The sequence below is a fragment of the Bison bison genome, unplaced genomic scaffold (genome assembly GCF_000754665.1).
Source record: "Bison bison bison isolate TAMUID 2011002044 unplaced genomic scaffold, Bison_UMD1.0 scf7180017864452, whole genome shotgun sequence".
NCBI classification, from domain to species: domain Eukaryota; kingdom Metazoa; phylum Chordata; class Mammalia; order Artiodactyla; family Bovidae; genus Bison; species Bison bison.
The window spans coordinates 10,096,555-10,114,895 of record NW_011495014.1 but is presented as its reverse complement, the minus strand read 5'-3'; the positions used below and the strand labels follow the sequence as shown (position 1 = coordinate 10,114,895).

At 42.5% G+C, this 18,341-nt stretch overlaps 1 protein-coding gene across 1 annotated transcript in view; it reads left to right on the top strand.

Annotated features, from left to right (window-relative positions):
- The window catches only part of TANC1 (tetratricopeptide repeat, ankyrin repeat and coiled-coil containing 1), a 256,069-nt gene that overhangs the window by 167,436 nt on the left and 70,292 nt on the right, over window positions 1-18,341 (top strand). The window contains exons 6-7 of the mRNA XM_010859027.1: window positions 9,644-9,774; window positions 10,798-10,984. Of these exons, the coding sequence (XP_010857329.1) occupies window positions 9,644-9,774; window positions 10,798-10,984 (318 nt within the window). The remainder of the gene's footprint in view (window positions 1-9,643; window positions 9,775-10,797; window positions 10,985-18,341) is intronic.

The following is an 18,341-nucleotide window of genomic DNA, read 5'->3' as shown; positions in this document are numbered from 1 at the left end:
AAAAGACAGAATATTAAAACAAGGGAAAATGACAAATAACATACAAGAGAACTCCCTTAAGGCTATCAGCTGACTTCTCAACAGAAACTCTGCATGCCAGAGGAAGTGGCATGATATATGTAAAGTAATGAAAGGAAAGAACCTACAACCAAGAATACTCTACCCAGCAACACTCTCCTTCAGCTTTGATGGAGAAATCAAAAGCTTTCCAGACAAGCAAAAGTTAAGAGAATTCAGCACCACCAAATCAGCTTTAGAACAAATGCTAAAGGACCTTCTCTAGGCAGAAAGCACAAGAGAAGGAAAAGACCTACAGAAAGTAAGCCCAAAATAAGGAAACGGTAATAGGATCATACATATTGATAATTACCTTAAATATAAATAGATTAAATGCACCAACCAAAAGACGTAGACTGAGTGGGTGGATGAAAACATGTGTACTTCCACTTACATCACTCTGCTTGACACCCCCCAAATTGTATGTAATTATTTTATATTGTTAAGTTAGTCATATTCCCATTATGGCTTGCAATTGTAATTATCTTTTATTTTTTGTCTGGCCATTGATTGTGAGAACTGATAAACATTTTTTACTTTTGTGATGATGTAACTATTACTCATTTAATACCATTGTATCATGATTGGTCAACAGAAAAATAATAGACCTCTATCTCACCAAAGCTAGGGTCTAATAGAAAAACCCATATCACTTTTAAAAATCCAGATGTGTATCACAATTATCTTGAAATTTTTTGAAAAATACAAATGCTCAGGTATGCTTTTTTCTCCAGAGCTCCAGATATGTTTCTAGTGAGCAGTTATGTTTAAAAACATCTGGACTGTGTGATGATCTTTTACTTTTATCTAGTTTGTTTCACTTTTCTATTTCATATTCAGTGCTACCATTTCATTTAGTTTATGTTCTCAGTTTCTCCATCTCTTTTTTTTTTTAATGTTTTCTTAAGCCTTTATCAAGTGTAGTAGAAAAACTTTTGTATAAGTATCTATAATATATATATCTTAGAAAACTTACGAATTTTTGCCTAAACTAAAAAATTATGATATTTTGATACCATTTGTTTGACTTAGTATGAGTAGAATGCTAGATTTCTAATTAAAAAATAGATATGCAACAAGCAACAGAGGTTTACTGTATAGCATAGGGAACTATAGTCAATATCTTGTAATAACCTATAATGGAAAATAATTTCAAAAATTATGTGTATTTGTATAACTGAATCACCTTGTTGCACACCTGAAACATTGTTTAAGTCAACTATACTTCAGTTAAAAATATATACATATATACACACACATACACAGGGAAGTCAAAAAAGGAGATGGACCATTAAAAAAAGTTACTGTGAAAAAAAAAATAAATAAAGTTACTGTGCCTAATATGGCCGTCTCAGGAGCCTTGGGCAAGTGAATGAGTTTAAGTTGTGGGTATGTGATTAAAAAAATAGAATTGGTGAGGGTAAACCACATCTCTTTTACCCCAAAAGAGTTGAGAAAGTAATGGAAGATGAGAGATCAGTTAGTAGGATGAGGGTATGTGCAATTATGATTTTATTTGTTATTTTAAAGAAAGAGAATTTAGTACAGTTCAACATTTAAAGACTGCAAGTGTGGTACATGGACTTCTAGGCATCCCCAAGACCCTTTCAGGGGTCTGTGAAGTCACCACTCTTTTCATAATAACACTTGATATTTCCATTTCTTTTACATTGATATTTGTGATGGTGCAAGAGCAATTGTTGGTAAAACTTCCAATGCCTTAGCACATGTCAGGGTAGGGGCACCTGCTATTATTCTAGGGCTGCATGTGGGTTTTTTTTTTTTTTTTTTTACCACCACCCACTTGCATCAGAAATAATAGTTAACTGAAAAATGTCCTTGATGAAGCCCCCAAAATGATGAATTTTAAGCCCTGACCCTTGAATACCCACCTTTTAAATATCTGGTGAGATGAAATTGGAAGTCTGCAGAAAGTGTGTCTACTGTGTGCTGAAGTATGATGGCTGTCTGAAGGGAAAGCACATGTGTGATTGAATTGCAAGCTGAACTAGCCATTCAAATAAAAAACGGGGAACATCATTTTTACTTGAAAGTACTCCTGACAAATCTTAGTTACTCCAAATTGGGTAGTTTGCATATATTTTCTCAAAAAGGAACAAAATGAGCATGTCACTTCTATAAAAAAACAAAAAACAAAAAAAAACAACAACACACCTGGCAGGGTTTAGTTCCAGTGACAAAAATTGACCTTTTGAGTGAAAATTAGGTTTGGGGGAATTTGCACCTGTCACAGTGAGTGTGGTGGTTTCTCAGGATTTTTCTGTTGAGATCTGTGGTGATGTTAATAAATGTGATATTTTGGTGTTGTATAATAAAATGTGTCAACACTTGCAAGAGCTGCAAAACCAGTATTTTCCAAATGACCCAATACATGGTGTTACAAAATCTTGCATGGGTAAAATCCATTTGAAGCATAAAACACACCATTGGATTTTCTTTTAACAGAGCACAGAAAGTTCATTGATTCAGATTCAGAGTCAACACTGGAACTAACCTTTAAGAAATTGCTACTTGTCAAGTTTTGGGGTGATATCAAAGAAGAATATCTGTAATTAACTGGAGAGGTTCCTCCCTTTCCCAAAGAAAGCCCTCTGAAGCCACAGTTCTTCACACGCTTCAACCCAAAGAACCTATCGCAACAGATTGAATCCAGAAGTAGACATTAGAATCCAACTGTCTTCTACTAAATCAGATGTTAAAAAGAATTTGCAAAAATTTAAACAATGCCATTCTTAAGTAACTTTTTAAATTGAAAATATGGTTGTTATTCTAAAAGTGTTATTTGTTAATGTAATTTTTAACTTAAAATGGATTAACATAGATTTTTAAATTCCTAGTTTTAATTTCTAACATGATGAATATCATAGACATAATCCACATAAGCCTAAACACTTTGGAGTCCTTAATTTTTAAAGGTGAGCTCTGACACCAGAAATTTGAGAACCACCAGCTTAGAGAAGGAGAAAATAAAAATAGATGACAAAATTGATTCAGAGTCTAATTGTTATCTAGACTGAAGAGGATGAGGACCAGAGAGAAAAAGGCTAATTCAGGAAACATTTTGAAAGAGGAAATGGTAAGATTTGGTGACAGTTTCAGTATGGGATGCATGAGATGAAAAACTTAAAGATAACTTATATGATAATGTCTCTTCAGGAAAATTAGAGATACCAAGGGAACATTTCATGCAAAAGATGGACACAATAAAAGACAGAAATGGTATGGATCTAGAAGCAGAAGATATTAAGAAGAGGTGGCAAAAATATACAGAAGAACTGTACAAAAAAAGATCTTAATGATCCAGATAACCACAATGGTGTGATCGTTCACCTAGAGCCAGACATCCTGGAGTGCAAAGTCAAGTGGGCCTTATGATGCATCACTACAAACAAAGCTAGTGGAAGTGATGGAATTCCAGCTGATCTATTTCAAGTCCTAAAAGATGATGCTGTTCTAGTGCTGTACTCAATATGCCAGCAGATTTGGAAAACTCAACAGTGGCCACAGGACTGGAAAAGGTCAGTTTTCATTCCAATCCCAAAGAAGGGCAATGCCAAAGAATGGTTAAACTATTGCACAGTTGCACTCATTTCACATGCTAGCAAGGTCATGTTCAAAAAAAGCTAGGCCTCAACAGTTCATGAGCTGAGAACTTCCAGATGTTCGAGCTGGATTTAGAAAAGGCAAAGGAACCAGAGATCAAATCACCAGCATCCGTTGGATCATAGAAAAAGCAAGGGAATTCCAGAAAAACATCTACTGCTGCTTCGTTGACTATGCTAAAGCCTTTGACTATGTGGATCACAACAAACTGTGGAAAATTCTTGAAGAGATGGGAATACCAGACCACCTTACCTGCCTCCTGAGAAATCTATATGCAGGTCAAGAAGCAACAGTTAGGACCGGACCTGGAACAATGGACTGGTTCCAAATTTGGAAAGGAGTACATCAAGGCTGTATATTGTCACCCTGCTTATTCAACTTATATGGAGAGTACATCATGTGAAATGCTGGGCTGGATGAAGCACAAGCTGGAATCAAGATTGCTGGGAGAAATATCAATTACCTCAGATATGCAAATGATACCACTCTTATGGCAGAAAGTGAAGAGGAAGTAAAGGGACTCTTGATGAAGGCAAAAGAGGAGAGTGAAAGAATGCACACGGATTCAAAACTCAGCATTCAAAAAACTAAGATCATGGCGTCTGGTTCCATCACTTCATGGCAAATAGATGGGGAAACAATGGAAACAGTGACAGACTTTATTTTCTTGGGCTCCAAAATCACTGTGGATGGTGACTGCAGCCATAAAATTAAAAGACAGTTGTTCCTTTGAAGAAAAGCTATGACAAATCTAGACATTGTATTAAAAAGCAGAGACATTACTTTGCTGACAAAGGTCCATATAGTCAAAGCTATGGTTTTTCCAGGAGTCATGTGCACATGTGAGAGCTGGACCAAAATGAAGGCTGAGTGCTAAAGAATTGATGCTTTTGAATAGTTGTGCTTGAGAAGACTCTTGAGAGTCCCTGGGACTACAAGAAGATCAAACCAGTCCATGTTAAAGGAAATCAGTCCTGAATATTCATTGGAAGGCCTGATGCTGAAGCTGAATCTCCAGTACTTTGGCCACCTGATGTGAAGAACCGACTCATTAGAAAAGACCGTGATGCTGGGAAAGATTGAGGGCAGGAGGAGAAAGGGACGACAGAGGATGAAATGGTGGGATGGCATCACTAACTCGATGGACATGAGTTTGAGCAAGCACCGGGAGTTGGTGAAGGACAGGGAAGCCTGGTGTGCTGCAGTCCATGAGGATGAAAAGAGTCGGACACTACTGAGCAACTGAACAACAATATGATAACTGTGTTTTCATATTGCAGACTAGAAACCCGTTATTGACAGAACCAGATCAGGTGCCTAGAGAGATGCTCCTCTATAAATAATATTTTTGGAAATTCAAGGAGGTGGGACTGGTGGTGGCTTAGGAGAGGGAGCAACCAGAAAGAACTGAAAAAGGTTTGTGGAGAAGGCAAGGACAGCAACAGGTTTAGCACAAAGCAGGTCCTGGACGGGTAGAGGCAGAGAGGGAGGTATTTAACATCAGTCAAGGCTGTGTGGCAGTTAACAGACTGGATAGAAGTACTGTCTTGGAAGCTGATGTTAAGTCAGTGGTTCTAGACTATGTGCTAGTGAATGGCCAGACATCATCAACAACACTCAGTGCTCTGTTGAGTTTGAGGAGGAGGAGGAGAGGGGAGAAATGGCTTCTCTTGGTGGCATGATCATTGGTAATCCTGAAGGACCTCTGCAGTTCTAGTAGAGTCCGGCTTTAAGAAGAGGGAACTGTTAGATAGGAAATGAGCAGTAGATGTGGGCCAAGTTGGAACAGTTTGATACTCAGCCAAAGGAGGGAATTTGTTGTTTTGAAAGGATAGTGAGTTCAGAAACAGTTAAATTAAGGCAGGAAAATTCTAAATAGAAAAGTATTTTTATGTAAGAGAAACATGTACACATTAAATATAAACAGGGAGCCACGGGCTTCCCTAGTGGCTCCTATGGTAAAGTCTTCACCTGCAATGCGGGAGACCTGGGTTCGATCCCTGGGTAGGGAGATCCCCTGTAGGAGGGCATGGCAACCCACTCCAGTATTCTTGCCTGGAGAATCCCATAGACAGAGGAGCCTGAAAGGCTGCAGTCCACGGGGTTGCAAAGAGTCGGACACGACTGAGCAGTTGACTAAGCACAGCACATGAAAACAGAAAGTGAAGTAATAATAGTGAGAAAGTGGACTCTTAGTGTTAAATTTGGTAGAAATAATGATCACCTTTGATATGGTGTCTTATTTCAGAGATATTTGGTTTATTAGGTGTTTCTCATATTTGTTTTGAACTTCACAATCAAAAAGAAATGGATGATGGCCACTTCCAAGATAAGGAAATTGAGGTTTGGAGAGGCTCACCCACTAAGGAGTCCAGAATAGCTTTAGTGTACAGTCCTTTCCTCTGAGCCTGTGGAGGGAAAGAAGAGGGGATGGTTATAAGGGGCACACACAGGTTTGAAGTTAGGATGGCGGTAACTGGGGGCATAGTCACTTTGTGGACCATACCTGGATGTTGGTGCCCCTAAATGTGATCCAATAAGTGTGAATAGTTAGAAGGAGCCAGGCAGGGAGTGATTGAAGCAATCTCCTTTGCTTTTTTCCACATGATTATTCCACAATGGTTTGAAAGCAAGGATTGCCTGAGTACATTATTGGGAGGACAATCACTGTCAGCTTACCTATGGGATCCTAGGGAGTGTGAGGCTGATTACTCTCTCAGCTTCAGATACAGCCATCATAAATGTGTTGGATATTTATTGGGTTGATCAAAAAGTTTGTTTGGATTTTCCATAAGATGCTACAGAAAAACCTGAACAAAGTTTTTGGCCAACCCAAAACATGTATGAGATAGCAGAGCATTGCTAAGAGATGAGGTCTTTCTCTCCAGTCCTCAGCCCATTTGTATTGGGTAAGGTAACCCATAATTGATAAGTGATTTAGTATTAACCACGTGAATAGAAATAGACCATCTAGAGTATCCCATTTGGATTTTGGTGTGGAAGTCATTTTGGAATTGTTAGCTCAAAGAAAATTCTTTCTGACTGTTCAGATCTCAGTATTTGGTGACTGACTATGAAAGGAGAAATCCATTTCCATTTCACAGTCACGTGTATCAGAGTGTTTTCCCGGGCAGCTCATCTTCCCCAAAACGGCCCTGTCATACTTCACCCAGGAGTCCTTCTGCCAGAATGAAAAGTTCAGCAAGAGAGGGCCCTGTGCATTAGGGAAGGAAAAACAAAGACAGCTTGACGTGGATTAAGGAATTCAGGCTGAAGGGGACTTCTGAGGAGAAGGTCGCTAGGATGACATTTTAGTAGAAAGAGTGAGATGAAAAGACAGTTGGAAATCTTTTGGAAGAAAGAAAATTGCAGTGGCTTAATGGATGCCAAAACTACAGTACAGAACATCTGTTCGTTCATCCCAAACCCGGGTAGAGTTTTGGAGCTTTGGTAACAACAAAGTTCAGGTTGAACAGTTAAGAGAACAAGTTAATGATGAATTTGGATGTCCTTTGTGTATCTGGGCAACTGCGATGGCCACTGCTCCCCAACTTGCCTGAAGGGGGATAGTTTGGATGACTAGTTGTCTTTGAATTTGTGTGTGGACGCGCCCACGTGCACACACACACACATACACACACCCCACACACCCCCACCCCCCACACACACACACACTTAAACTGAAAACCTTGACAGTCTGGTGTGAATCTGCTATCCTAACCCACCCCGCTGCAGGACCTACATAGGATGCTGGTCTCAAAGGTCCTGTTTGTCAACAGAGTGAATTTTGTGACAGCAGCTGCCAACTGGGAGCCACTTCTGGCTCTTTCCTCAGAGTGTTTCAAGTTGAACCAGAAGGTAGACATTCTGGGGCAAGTCACAATTGGGTCACAGTGTAGAGACTGTTGAAAAGAAAGAGGGGTGTGGAGTAGGGAAATGGCTGAGTTCTGGCCCCTCACCCACTTCTTCCCCTTTCCAGCTGCATCCTGTTCTCCCTCCAGTCCAGCTGCCACCTAAGATAAAGTGGCTGCTCTGCTCGAGCCTAAGGGCAAGGAGGGCAGCATGGATCCTGTTCTGAAGTGGCCCAGCCCTTGGGTGTGCCTGCACTATGCTGATTTGGTTGGGTTCCTGCTTTCCTTTCACCAGTGCCCATGTATCTTAAGAGTCAAAATGTGGTTGGAGACCTGTGGTGGGAAGGAATCTTCTGTAGGGTGGCTTTGAGGGTGTGGTTGGCCCGCCCTGGGGTGGCTCCCTTACCCCTGTCATTGGCTTGGGGGCACTGCTCTTTCATGTTAAGAGTTTATCGCAAATGATCCAGAAACATCAGGGCTCTTTCAACCCACAACAATCAAGTCTTGGTTAATTTTACCCCTGCAGTATGCTACAGCAACTGAAAAATATCCAGGCTGGGAAACAGCTGTTCTCACCCTAAACATTGGGAGCTTTTGAGAGCAGGCAAGGGCGGGGGTACTTTTCCTTCCTTGAGGATACAGCTGATTTAACTTCCCTTGTAGCTACCATCCTGCAAGCATCACTTAGCAAAACTGATAATGTGGGTGAGAATAATAAAGATGGTCTTTCTCAGCTCTGCTTATGTTGTCTTTTGTATTTTCTTACAAAAGGCAAAGTTAGCATTGAACTTTGGTGATGATCCTGTATGTCAAAGATAATATCTCAGATTTTATTTTTCCTTATTTTATGTTTCTGTAACCTATTACCCATTATCTGCAGATTTCCACATCCAGGGACATTGGTTCATGAATGTATGGGTCTAGGTACCTAGACAATTAACAAAAACCAACAAAACATGAAGAGGAATGACTGTTGCAGGTTGCTTGTTGTTCTTAAGTTCTAACTGTGTAAGCACAGTTGCGTTATACATTATTTCATTCCCTGATGGAAGCTGAGCTGGCTTAAAACTGTAAGAGAGGTGTTGGAATGAAGTGAATATCATCTTGTCGACCATCATTAAGTTCCCTTAGAGTTTGGATACAAGATTAATCTACAGCTCAACACTTAAATCCAACAATAAAATTCTCTTGAGTGCACAAAGCATGATGACCAACCTTAAGGAGACCAGAGGAAGGCATGGCTTCCAAACATGCCCTGTGACTGTCAGATGGAACATGCTTCCAGCATTACTATGGAGTGTGCTGAAAGCACATCCAGTTTTTCTACGTCTCCTCGTGGACAGCAGGGTGTACTCCTGGGTCCTGTCTCTTGGGACACAGTTTACTGGGGCTTAAGATCTTTGTTTCAGCATGGATCCCTGATGACTGACCCTTGCGTTTGAATCCTGGTTTGTTTTTTTTTTTTACAAGAAACTACAGTTTTTATTTTGCTTTACAGTAAGCAAAGAGCTCTGTATAAAAGCAGAACTTACAGTAGTGCCAAATAAACCAAATATTTACAGTGTTGCTATTAAAGTCTTACCTCTAAAGGAAGATTCAGTGTATTGGATGCAAATCACTCCTATGGAGTGTGCACAGACTGACGTGGTTGTGCCCCTGCCTTGTTTAATGAGAGCTTGCATTTCAGTTTCCCCCCAGCATCCAGGTAACTCTGCCAGCATGCCACTTGGGTTTTCCTTTATTTCAGCCTTCTGTGGGCATTGGACACATGGTGCCCTTCAAGCATGAGGCCTTTTTCTGCCTTTGGTGTCTCAGGTACCATTCCTCATGACATGGAAATAGGACTTGCTACAGATAATGATACTGTACCTTTGGATTCAGGTCAACAATTTCACCCTGTGCATTTGGTTTTTCCCTTTTACTGTTTTCTTAACCTGTCACAGTCTCTTAATTAGAATGTATTGCTAGGGGACAGGCAGCACTGTCAAACTTTGTGCATTTTATAAAAATACACAAAAGCACCAGACAAGCAGCTGTAATGCCAAGTCCTCCAGATTCGATACTGAAATTCCTGAGAGGGGTGTCTTCATTGTTTTCTTTCTTTGTTCCAGAAGCAAAGGCCGATAATGAACCGAGCTGTTCGCCGGCAGCTCAAGAACTGTTGACAAGACTGGGATTTTTACTGGGAGAAGGGATCCCAAGTGCCACACACATAACCATTGAAGAAAAAAATGAAACCATGGTAATGCCCGAGGAAGATACTGCATGTCATATCTGCTCGGAGGATGAATGACGGCATAATCGTCTTGCCTCCTCCCTGAGTAGGGAAGTTGTTGTTCAGACCAGATGAGTCTGGGCCACTGTGTATTGAAATTAAATTTCAACAGTTTGTTTGTGAACCTTTGTAGTAGGGAGTGGGGAGAAGCAGAGGGTGCAGACCTTACAAAAATGTCCACATTAACCTTCTGGTCACCACCCAGAGAAGAGTAACTGAATTGAAGTGGCCGAGAGAATTCCTTAGGAATGATACTACGTTTATCTTTATAGCACCATTCTTTTCATCCGGCTGCTTTGGTATGCACTTTCCTGTGCTTTTTTTAATTGGTTTAGACTTTGGAGGGTCAGTGGGGTGAGGAAAAGATTTATAGAAGATGAGTGGAAACAAAATAAAATAAGATCAAAAGGTTCATCTTCGGAAGAGCACTCCCCTTCCTAGGGAACGGCAGCCTGCCACATCCGAGATGAGAAGTGTACTTCTGAATAGCAATGAAGGGCCGGAGCCTCTGCCCCTTCGAGGGTCTCTGCGAGGGTGTCAGGCGTTGATTGAGATCACAGTGGCCACCAGTCTCCTTCCCTGGATCGCAGAGCCCATAAATCTTCCAAAAATTGAATCAGGTTGTGGTGCTCGTGATACATTACAAAAACAGAGTTCCCAGATTTTCCGCACAGAGGTCAAAGAACCCATTTGTCTTCTGCAGAGTTTAAATGAAAGGAAGTCTGCCTGTTTGCTGTTTCTGCTTTACAAACGTTCATTCCCACTAAATTATTTCCAAGACTGCCCTCTTAAGAAAAAAGATCACAGGGAGGCGAACAGAACTAAGGGAGATTTCTCTTTTTAAATTTTGGAAGACCGTATATATTAAGATCCCTGGATTGTAAAAAAGAAAACCTGTTTTCCATTTTCTTGTTTGTTTTTCATGCTAAAACCATGAAGCTACAAAAGGGTGTGTAGCCGCGCTAACTCCTCCTTCCGTTCGTCTTGCAGTGCACAGCTCTGAGCCAAGGCATCAGCCCTTGCTCCACTCTTACGAGCAGCACCGCCTCTCCTAGCACCGATAGCCCCTGCTCAACCTTGAATAGCTGTGTCAGCAAGACGGCAGCCAACAAAAGTCCCTGTGAGACCATTAGCAGCCCTAGCTCCACCCTGGAAAGCAAGGACAGTGGAATTATAGGTAAGACGCTCACTGCTCGGTCATGTGATGGCTCCATGCATTTCAGCCAGAGCGTTCACCAGGCTCTTCTTAAGAGGGTTTTAGCGTGTGCGGTCTGTGAAGGTCAGCCTGCCCGGACTACCCTGTCCTTTGCAGATAGAACTTCCACGGACAGCTGAGCGGTTGAAACATTGGCTTTTATATTCCTTCGTGTTTATTTGATAACCCTGGACGCATGTGGTAAAAAATTTTCCACATCAGGTCTGGCCTATGACATTAAAAAAATCTTCCCTTGTCACTAATCCACTTGATGGGTATTGGGTATGTATAGGACACACCACAGGACAATGAAGTCCCTGCATATTGAGAAGTCTTCCCACCCAGATCTCAAGGTTACTGATTTTCCCACTTATGCCTATGTATTTGTTCTTTTGTTTCTTCTAATGGCATCTGACCACTGTCTGGAGGCCTGGAGGTTCTAAGTCCACCCCCCCCAACACCCACACCGATGCCTGCAAAGTACATGTGGATGTGCTGAGCTGATTGTCTGGAGACGCAGAGTATAGTCGTGACTCTTAGGCTGGTTGGCTAGGTGACGAGAATGTTTAATTGAGTTCTTTGCATACTTCTTCTGAGGAAATCGTAAGTAAGGCTTCTGATGAGTTCAGTAGTTTCTTAGTCCCAGGTGCACAATAGAATCAACCAGGGAATTTAAGAGCCCTTGTTTTTACCTCCCATCCCAGAAGGAACGCGTTTGCATTTCTGCAGGCGGGCCTGGGTGGCTGTGCGTCCTGGTCTACAGCCTGCTGCTTGGGGGTGGGCTGCTCCGGCTTCCTGTGCTCTCAGGCCATGCTGCTGCCTGACCCTGGTGCCCTCCTGCAGCTCAGCCCTTTCCCTGCTGCTGAGTGATGCACGTGTTTTTGAGGAATATTTTATGTTTTATTATTGGAAGGAGCCCCACTTCCTTCCACGTTAATATGTAACCAAATGCAGTGACATTTGAGCTCTTTGTTCTCTTCAGTCACCTGCAATTTCTTTCATATGTAATTTGAAAAACCAAACTGCAGGCTCATCCAGTTTGTCTTTTGGAGATTGCCTCAGAAGATACGTGAGATACCTGGACTGGGTTGTGAAGTTCTCGGTGTCGCCCCCTTAACAGCTCTTGTGAGGGGCCCCGCAGCAAGAGGAAGGCAAGCCTGTTCCCTATTTTCTCTTGGATCAGGATTTTCAATGGATTTTTGTTTCATTTTTAATTGTCTCATTGAGATATAATTTCCATGCCACAGTATCATCCGTTTAAACTTTTGAGTGGCTTGTGTTTATTCAGAATTGTGCAACCATCACCACAATCTGATTTTGGAATATTTTTACCACTTCAAAAAGAAACTCTGTACTCTTAGAAGTCACACCTCATTTCCCTGCATACACCAGACCTACTCACTGGGCAATCTACTTTCTGTCTCTGCAGACTAACTGCATGTGACTGGTTTTTGTAGCAGGTCTGAATTTTCTTCACTCCACTTCAAGCCCTTCCAGTGAGCTTATTCTTCCAATTCCCTTTTAACTCTGCTTCCCCACCTGTATTCTGTCTAACAGATTTTCCCCAGTGTTACTCCTGTTTTCATGTCCCGTCTGTCTCTGAAGTGTTGACCATTGATGGATCTCTGGTATTGATTCTGTGATGGCCAGATGACTTCCTTTACAGTGTTCTTAGCTCTTCTGCAATGCCCTTTTCTCCTCAGAGTTTGTCTTTTTTCAGGAAATTGGCCAGTGCTACAGATCTTTTAAAAAATTATTTGTTTTTGACTGCGCTAGGTCTTCATTGCTACACAAAGGCTTTCTCTTGTTGTGGCCGTTGGGGCTGCTCTGCATCGTGGCGTGCAGGCTTCTCATTGTAGTGGTTTCTCTTGTTGCAGCGCATAGGCTCTGGGCTCACAGGCTTTCGTAGCTGCCGCACACAGGTAGCTGCGACTCGCAGGCTCTAAAGCACAGGTTCAGTGGTTGTGGCACATGGGTTAGTTGCTTCACAGCATGTGGAATCTTCCCAGACCAGAGATTGAACCTGTTTTCTCAGCATTGGCAGGCACATTCTTATCCAGTGCACCGCCAGAGATGTCCTAGTTTTTTATTATTTTTTTTTTAATAGGTTTTTTCTCTTCATTCTGTCTTGTGGCATTGACATCGCAGCTTCTGGTTATAACCAAGCCAGTTTCTTGTTTTGACAGAAAACTTTTCAATGACAGAAAATGACCCACGTTCATTCTCTGACTCTTTCTCTTTCTCATTAAGAGATATTGCTGCAGTTTTAAAGGTGTCTTAAAGAGGGAAAAGTTTCTGGTTTGTTTCTTGTATTATCATTGAATGATTGAATTGCAGGAATATGAAGGCTCTCAACTAGTACTTGATTTAATATAGTCCCTGCTGAACCCAGAGTAGTTTGTGCCCTTATAAGGTGCAGTCCGTATACCTCAATATTTTCAGTTTACTTATTCTTGTTTTGTTGTTTACTGTTGTCTCCAGTATTCTGGCCTAGAGAGTTCCATGGACCATACAGTCCATGGGGTCACAAAGAGTCGGATACGACTGAGCGGCTTTCACTTGCCACATGGTTAGGGGGTCTCATCTATCTTAGTTCTGCTATCTACTGGGCTCCTAGCATGGCGTTGGGAATGAGAAATTAAGGAAAGAGAATTATGGCTACTGTCAAGTTTCACTGAAGGAGGGAATGGTTTAGATGGTTTCTAGAGAAGCTGTGTGGGATTCCCATTCCCAGTCGGCGTCGTCAGGTCTTTTCGTGCCATCTGTACTGTAAGCTGTGTCTTGTCGTGAAGCAGCTCATTTCATATCATTGAGGATGTCTTTCATTCATTGACTCAGGACAACGTGTTCTCTTAACTCAGCTGAACTTGAAAAATGGTGACGATTGAGATGAAAGTGGGAGGAAGTGGGAGGTGGTGGCTAGGTCCTTCTTTCAGCGAAGACCCCCTGCTGCGGGAGTTTGTGCTTCCTGCCTGGTTCCCTGAGCTCCTTTAGGGAGCCAGGACCGTAGGTGGCTGAGATGGAGAGACGCTGTGCTGGCGACAAGGTTCCTCTGTCCTCTCTCCTTCAGACCTGCACAACTAGAGCCTGTTGCCAGGCACACGTTGGAGGTGTGATAGGGAGAGGGGAAAAACACCTTTCCTCTCCAGCAGACCTAGCCGCAGCTCTTTGAAAAGGTGGGCGTGGTTGGGCCAGAGGAGGAAAGAGCTTCCTCCTGAATTGATAACAGGGTATGCAGGTTCTGTCGCCTCTCTGGGAGCAGGCATCTGTGACTCAGTTGTGGTTTGGTGATTGCTGGGGGTGGAGCGTGAAGAACATGTCTGTCTTTATAAGGTGTAGCCTGGGAATGACAACCTTTGGGCATCTTAACTGTTCAACAGAGTGAAATAGTCAAGAACACAGCGATCCCAGTGGGCAGAGATGAAAGCGAGATATCTTGGCTTCCTGCTTTGGGAGGCCCGGCAGCTGCTTGTCAAACAGGCTGGTTAAGATTCATGTTCCAAGTTACACAGGGCCTAGAGAAGGGCGGAAGAGGCTTTCCACTTAATCTTCCATTTGAAGTTGTTTAAGACTCGTCAACCTATGGAGCTCAGGCTAGAATAGCAAAGGCTTGGGGGTGGGCTGGCGTAAAGAGTGCACAGCTGTCATGGCATTACAAGCTTTGCGGAAGTTGTAGGCTCCCATCCAGGGCTCAGACCTGAGTTCCATGTATAGTATTAGCACAGTTTATTTAGAGGAAACTTCTAACAGTGCTAAGCCATCCTTAAAAATTCCCAAACCTCCCCATTAACCTCCCCCTTATTTAAGCCAACTTCAGTCATGCTGATACTATTCAGTCTAAATATTTTTGACCAACAGATGCTGTGAAGGGAAACTTGTGTTCCCACATGCCCAGACAGCCTTCCCAGGCTGCCACAGGGTGCCCGGCCTGGGTTCTGTTTCTACTGGTTTTGATATACTGCAGATGAAGAGAATTTCTTTTTGGAATTGCTTAGTAGGAGAAAGGGCAAGCCAATGACCAGTAGAGGAATTTATTGGACCCCTTCCCGTCTCTTGGAAAAGACCCTGATGCTGGGAAAGATTGAGGGCAGGAGGAGAAGGGGATGACAGAGGATGAGATGGTTGGATGGCATCACCAGCTCAATGGACATGAGTTTGAGCCGACTCCAGGAGATTGTTGGTGAAGAACAGGGAAGCCTGGCATGTTGCAGTCCATGGGGTCGCCAAGAGTCAGACACAACTTAGTGGCTTAAAAACAACATCTCCAGTCTCTTAGATCCCCTGGAGAAGGCAATGGCAACCCACTCCAGTATCTTGCCTGGGAAATCTCATGGACAGAGGAGCCTGGCAGGCTGCAGTCCATGTTTGCAGAAGAGTCGGACACGATTGAGCAACTACACAGCCGCAAACTGTGGAGGCCAGGGCTCAGCAGAACCTCCCACCTCCTGTCCCACCCTCACTGTGTCGCACAGTTTCGCTTTATCCTATTTCAGGACCTTCTTTAGACGCTTAATAATTCTGTCATGTAGAAATACTGTCTAAGCTAGATGAGATTAGCTGAATTCCCTACAATATCTTTTTTTTGTCCCTAAGGTAAAATTCCTTATTCTTAACATATTAAAATTATTGACATTACCTACGAGTTAGTGTCTGATTTTCAAACCTGCAATGTGAGAACCTCTAAATGTGTCACCAGCTGTACTCATTCACTTGAAGCAGCTTTTCAATTACTTGCTTTGAAAAGGAAGACTTTATAAAGAAGTTGCTTTTAAAGGTATTTCCTCCATGACTGGAAGAACATTTTTTTCTTAGTGACACTCTCTTGAATATAACTGGCTTCCAACTGTTACAAATGGAAAGTCATAAACTATGAACCCCAGCTTAGAAAAAAGCGAGGTACGGGCTGACCTTGGGAATATTGCAGGCTTGATTCCCATCTGCCATAGTGAAGTGAATGTTGCAATAAAACAAGTCACTGAACTCTTGTCGGTTTCGTAATGAGTGTAAAAGTTGTTTACGCTGTACTGTAGTCTGTTAAGTGTGCAATAGCATTACACTTAAGAAAAAGTACATACTTTTATTAAAAGATACCTTATTCTTAAAAAATGCTGACCATCACCTGTGCCTTCAGCGAGTTGTTATCTTTTTTGCTGGTAGAGGGTTTGAAATATTTTGAGTTACCAAAATGTGATCCAGAGATATGAAGTGAGCACATGCTATTGGAAAAATGGCATGCTTGGATTTACTCAATGCAGGGTTACCACACAGCTTCAATTTGAAAAACACCAGTTTCTGCAAAGTCCAGTAAAGTATAATATGCCTGTATGTGTACTCATTCGAATCTGTGTAAAAACCCATCTGATTTTAAAAAGTCACTGAAAATAATGACTTAAAGCATTATTTGCTTTAAATGTATTGTTTGATTTTTATGTATGTTCATATGATCAGTATTTTATGTTTGTGTGTATTTATTTCAAAGAAATGGGCTATTTCAAAAGAAAGAGGATGGATATTGGATGAAGAGGAAGACACAAAACTCAGTTTTCCTATCAAGATTTAAAATGTTAATAAATCCTTCCTATCGATTAATGATAGAGGTGCTCAGGAGAAGGATTTCCAGGTAGCAATTTAAAGCATTCTGGCAGAAAGAGAGGCCTTTAGAAGTTAATCATTCCTTCCATTTGCTTTCTCTGCCATCTGCTTCTACCTGCTGCCACTTATAATCTCCAGATGACTTTGGTGGCGTGTTGGATTTGTTGAGACTGGTGTTAGAACAGCCCCATGAAGGGAGGGGAGAGGAGGGCATCCCACGTGGAAGATGGCCTGACCTCGTATCTCGCCTCTCACCCCACCATCTCCCCACCTCCTCCTGCCCTGCTCCCAGACAACTGAGCCACCACATTCCACCAGGCCAGATAGCTTTCAGGATGATTAAGTGCTCAGAATTTGAAAAGGGTGAAGCAAGAACTCGGACTCTGCGTTTCCCCTTTCTCTAGGGGGTGGGGGAGGGAGCTTACATTTGTTCCCCACCCTGCTCGCTTTGAAACAGGGAGGCAGGTATACATTTAGGGAGGGGAATATCTTCACAGAAACATTGCTCCTACACAAGTGGCTTGTGGTGAAATACTGACACTTGATTACGATGCTGCTGTTCCTTGCTAGAGTTTGATAATATTTGTTTTTCTGCCCAGTTGCTTAGGACATAAAGAAAAGTGACTGTGGCCTGACTTTTATCTTCCTGCGTCTCTCTTCTCTGCTCTCCTAGGCCTGTAAAATCAGAGTAGTGCCAGAGGAAGCGTTAGACCTTTCATTTCCTGAACTTTGGGCCCCAGGGGAGGTGATCAGATGCAGAAGGAGGCACACAAAGAGGAATTAATTGTACTTTATTTTCATTTTTAACTTGTTGTAAATCCTGCCCTTTTGATTTTATGCTAATACTGCTTTGTTGACACCTGTATTGCCCTGCTTGCTACTAAATTGAAATGCTTTGAAATTGATTTGGTAATAACTATTTAGAGTGTTTCAAATCTGTGTTAATATTCATTTTGCTACACTGCCTGCAATTTAAAAAATCATCCTTAATTATAGAAGCTCTTTAATCTCTTGGGTGAAGGAGGAGAATTTGCCTTTACATATATTATTCAGTAAGGCACTTAATGGGAAAGAAGTCCTTGGTGGTGGTGTGAATCAACAAAGCGCCCACTGCCCTTGTATTCAGACCATGGTTGGAGTTTCCAGGCTGTTTTGTCTGAAGCATTTATGGGCACCAACTGCATACCAGGAGCACATTTGTTGAGTGCCGGGACGCTAGAGATAGTTACAGTATCTGCTTTAAAACTTGTCTCCCTGTGGAATGAAAGAATGGTCTCCTACCGTTGAAGACTTGGGCAAGTTGTCAATTGCTGAAAAGGGTGTAAGACACGGCAGTGCCCTGCAAGGGCAGGTGCTTCCCGTGGATAATACCAACCACTAATAGTGAGTGCCTTATGCTCTTTCCTGGAAGAGTCTGGAACTCTGTGGAGTCAGTGGACTAAATCAGAAGTCCCGTTGTCTAGGCCTTCAGTGCTGAGGGTCTGTGTAGCTGAACTGGTACACAGGGACATGTGCTATTGCCGAAAAACTTCATGTTGTTCCAGTCCGCAGGCTTCTTTGTGGAGGCTGCTACCCGCCCTTTCAGACAGAGTCTGGAGCCAGTGGGCGAGGCTGAGGCTGGCCGGTGTGGCCTGCCCGCCCTCCCCTGTGCCCTGCCCCAGCTGCCCCTTCAGGTGTCTCTGCCTCAGAGGCTGGCTGAGCACTGCTGGGACCACATGGCTGTGACTCGAGTCCCGGCCTAGCCGCC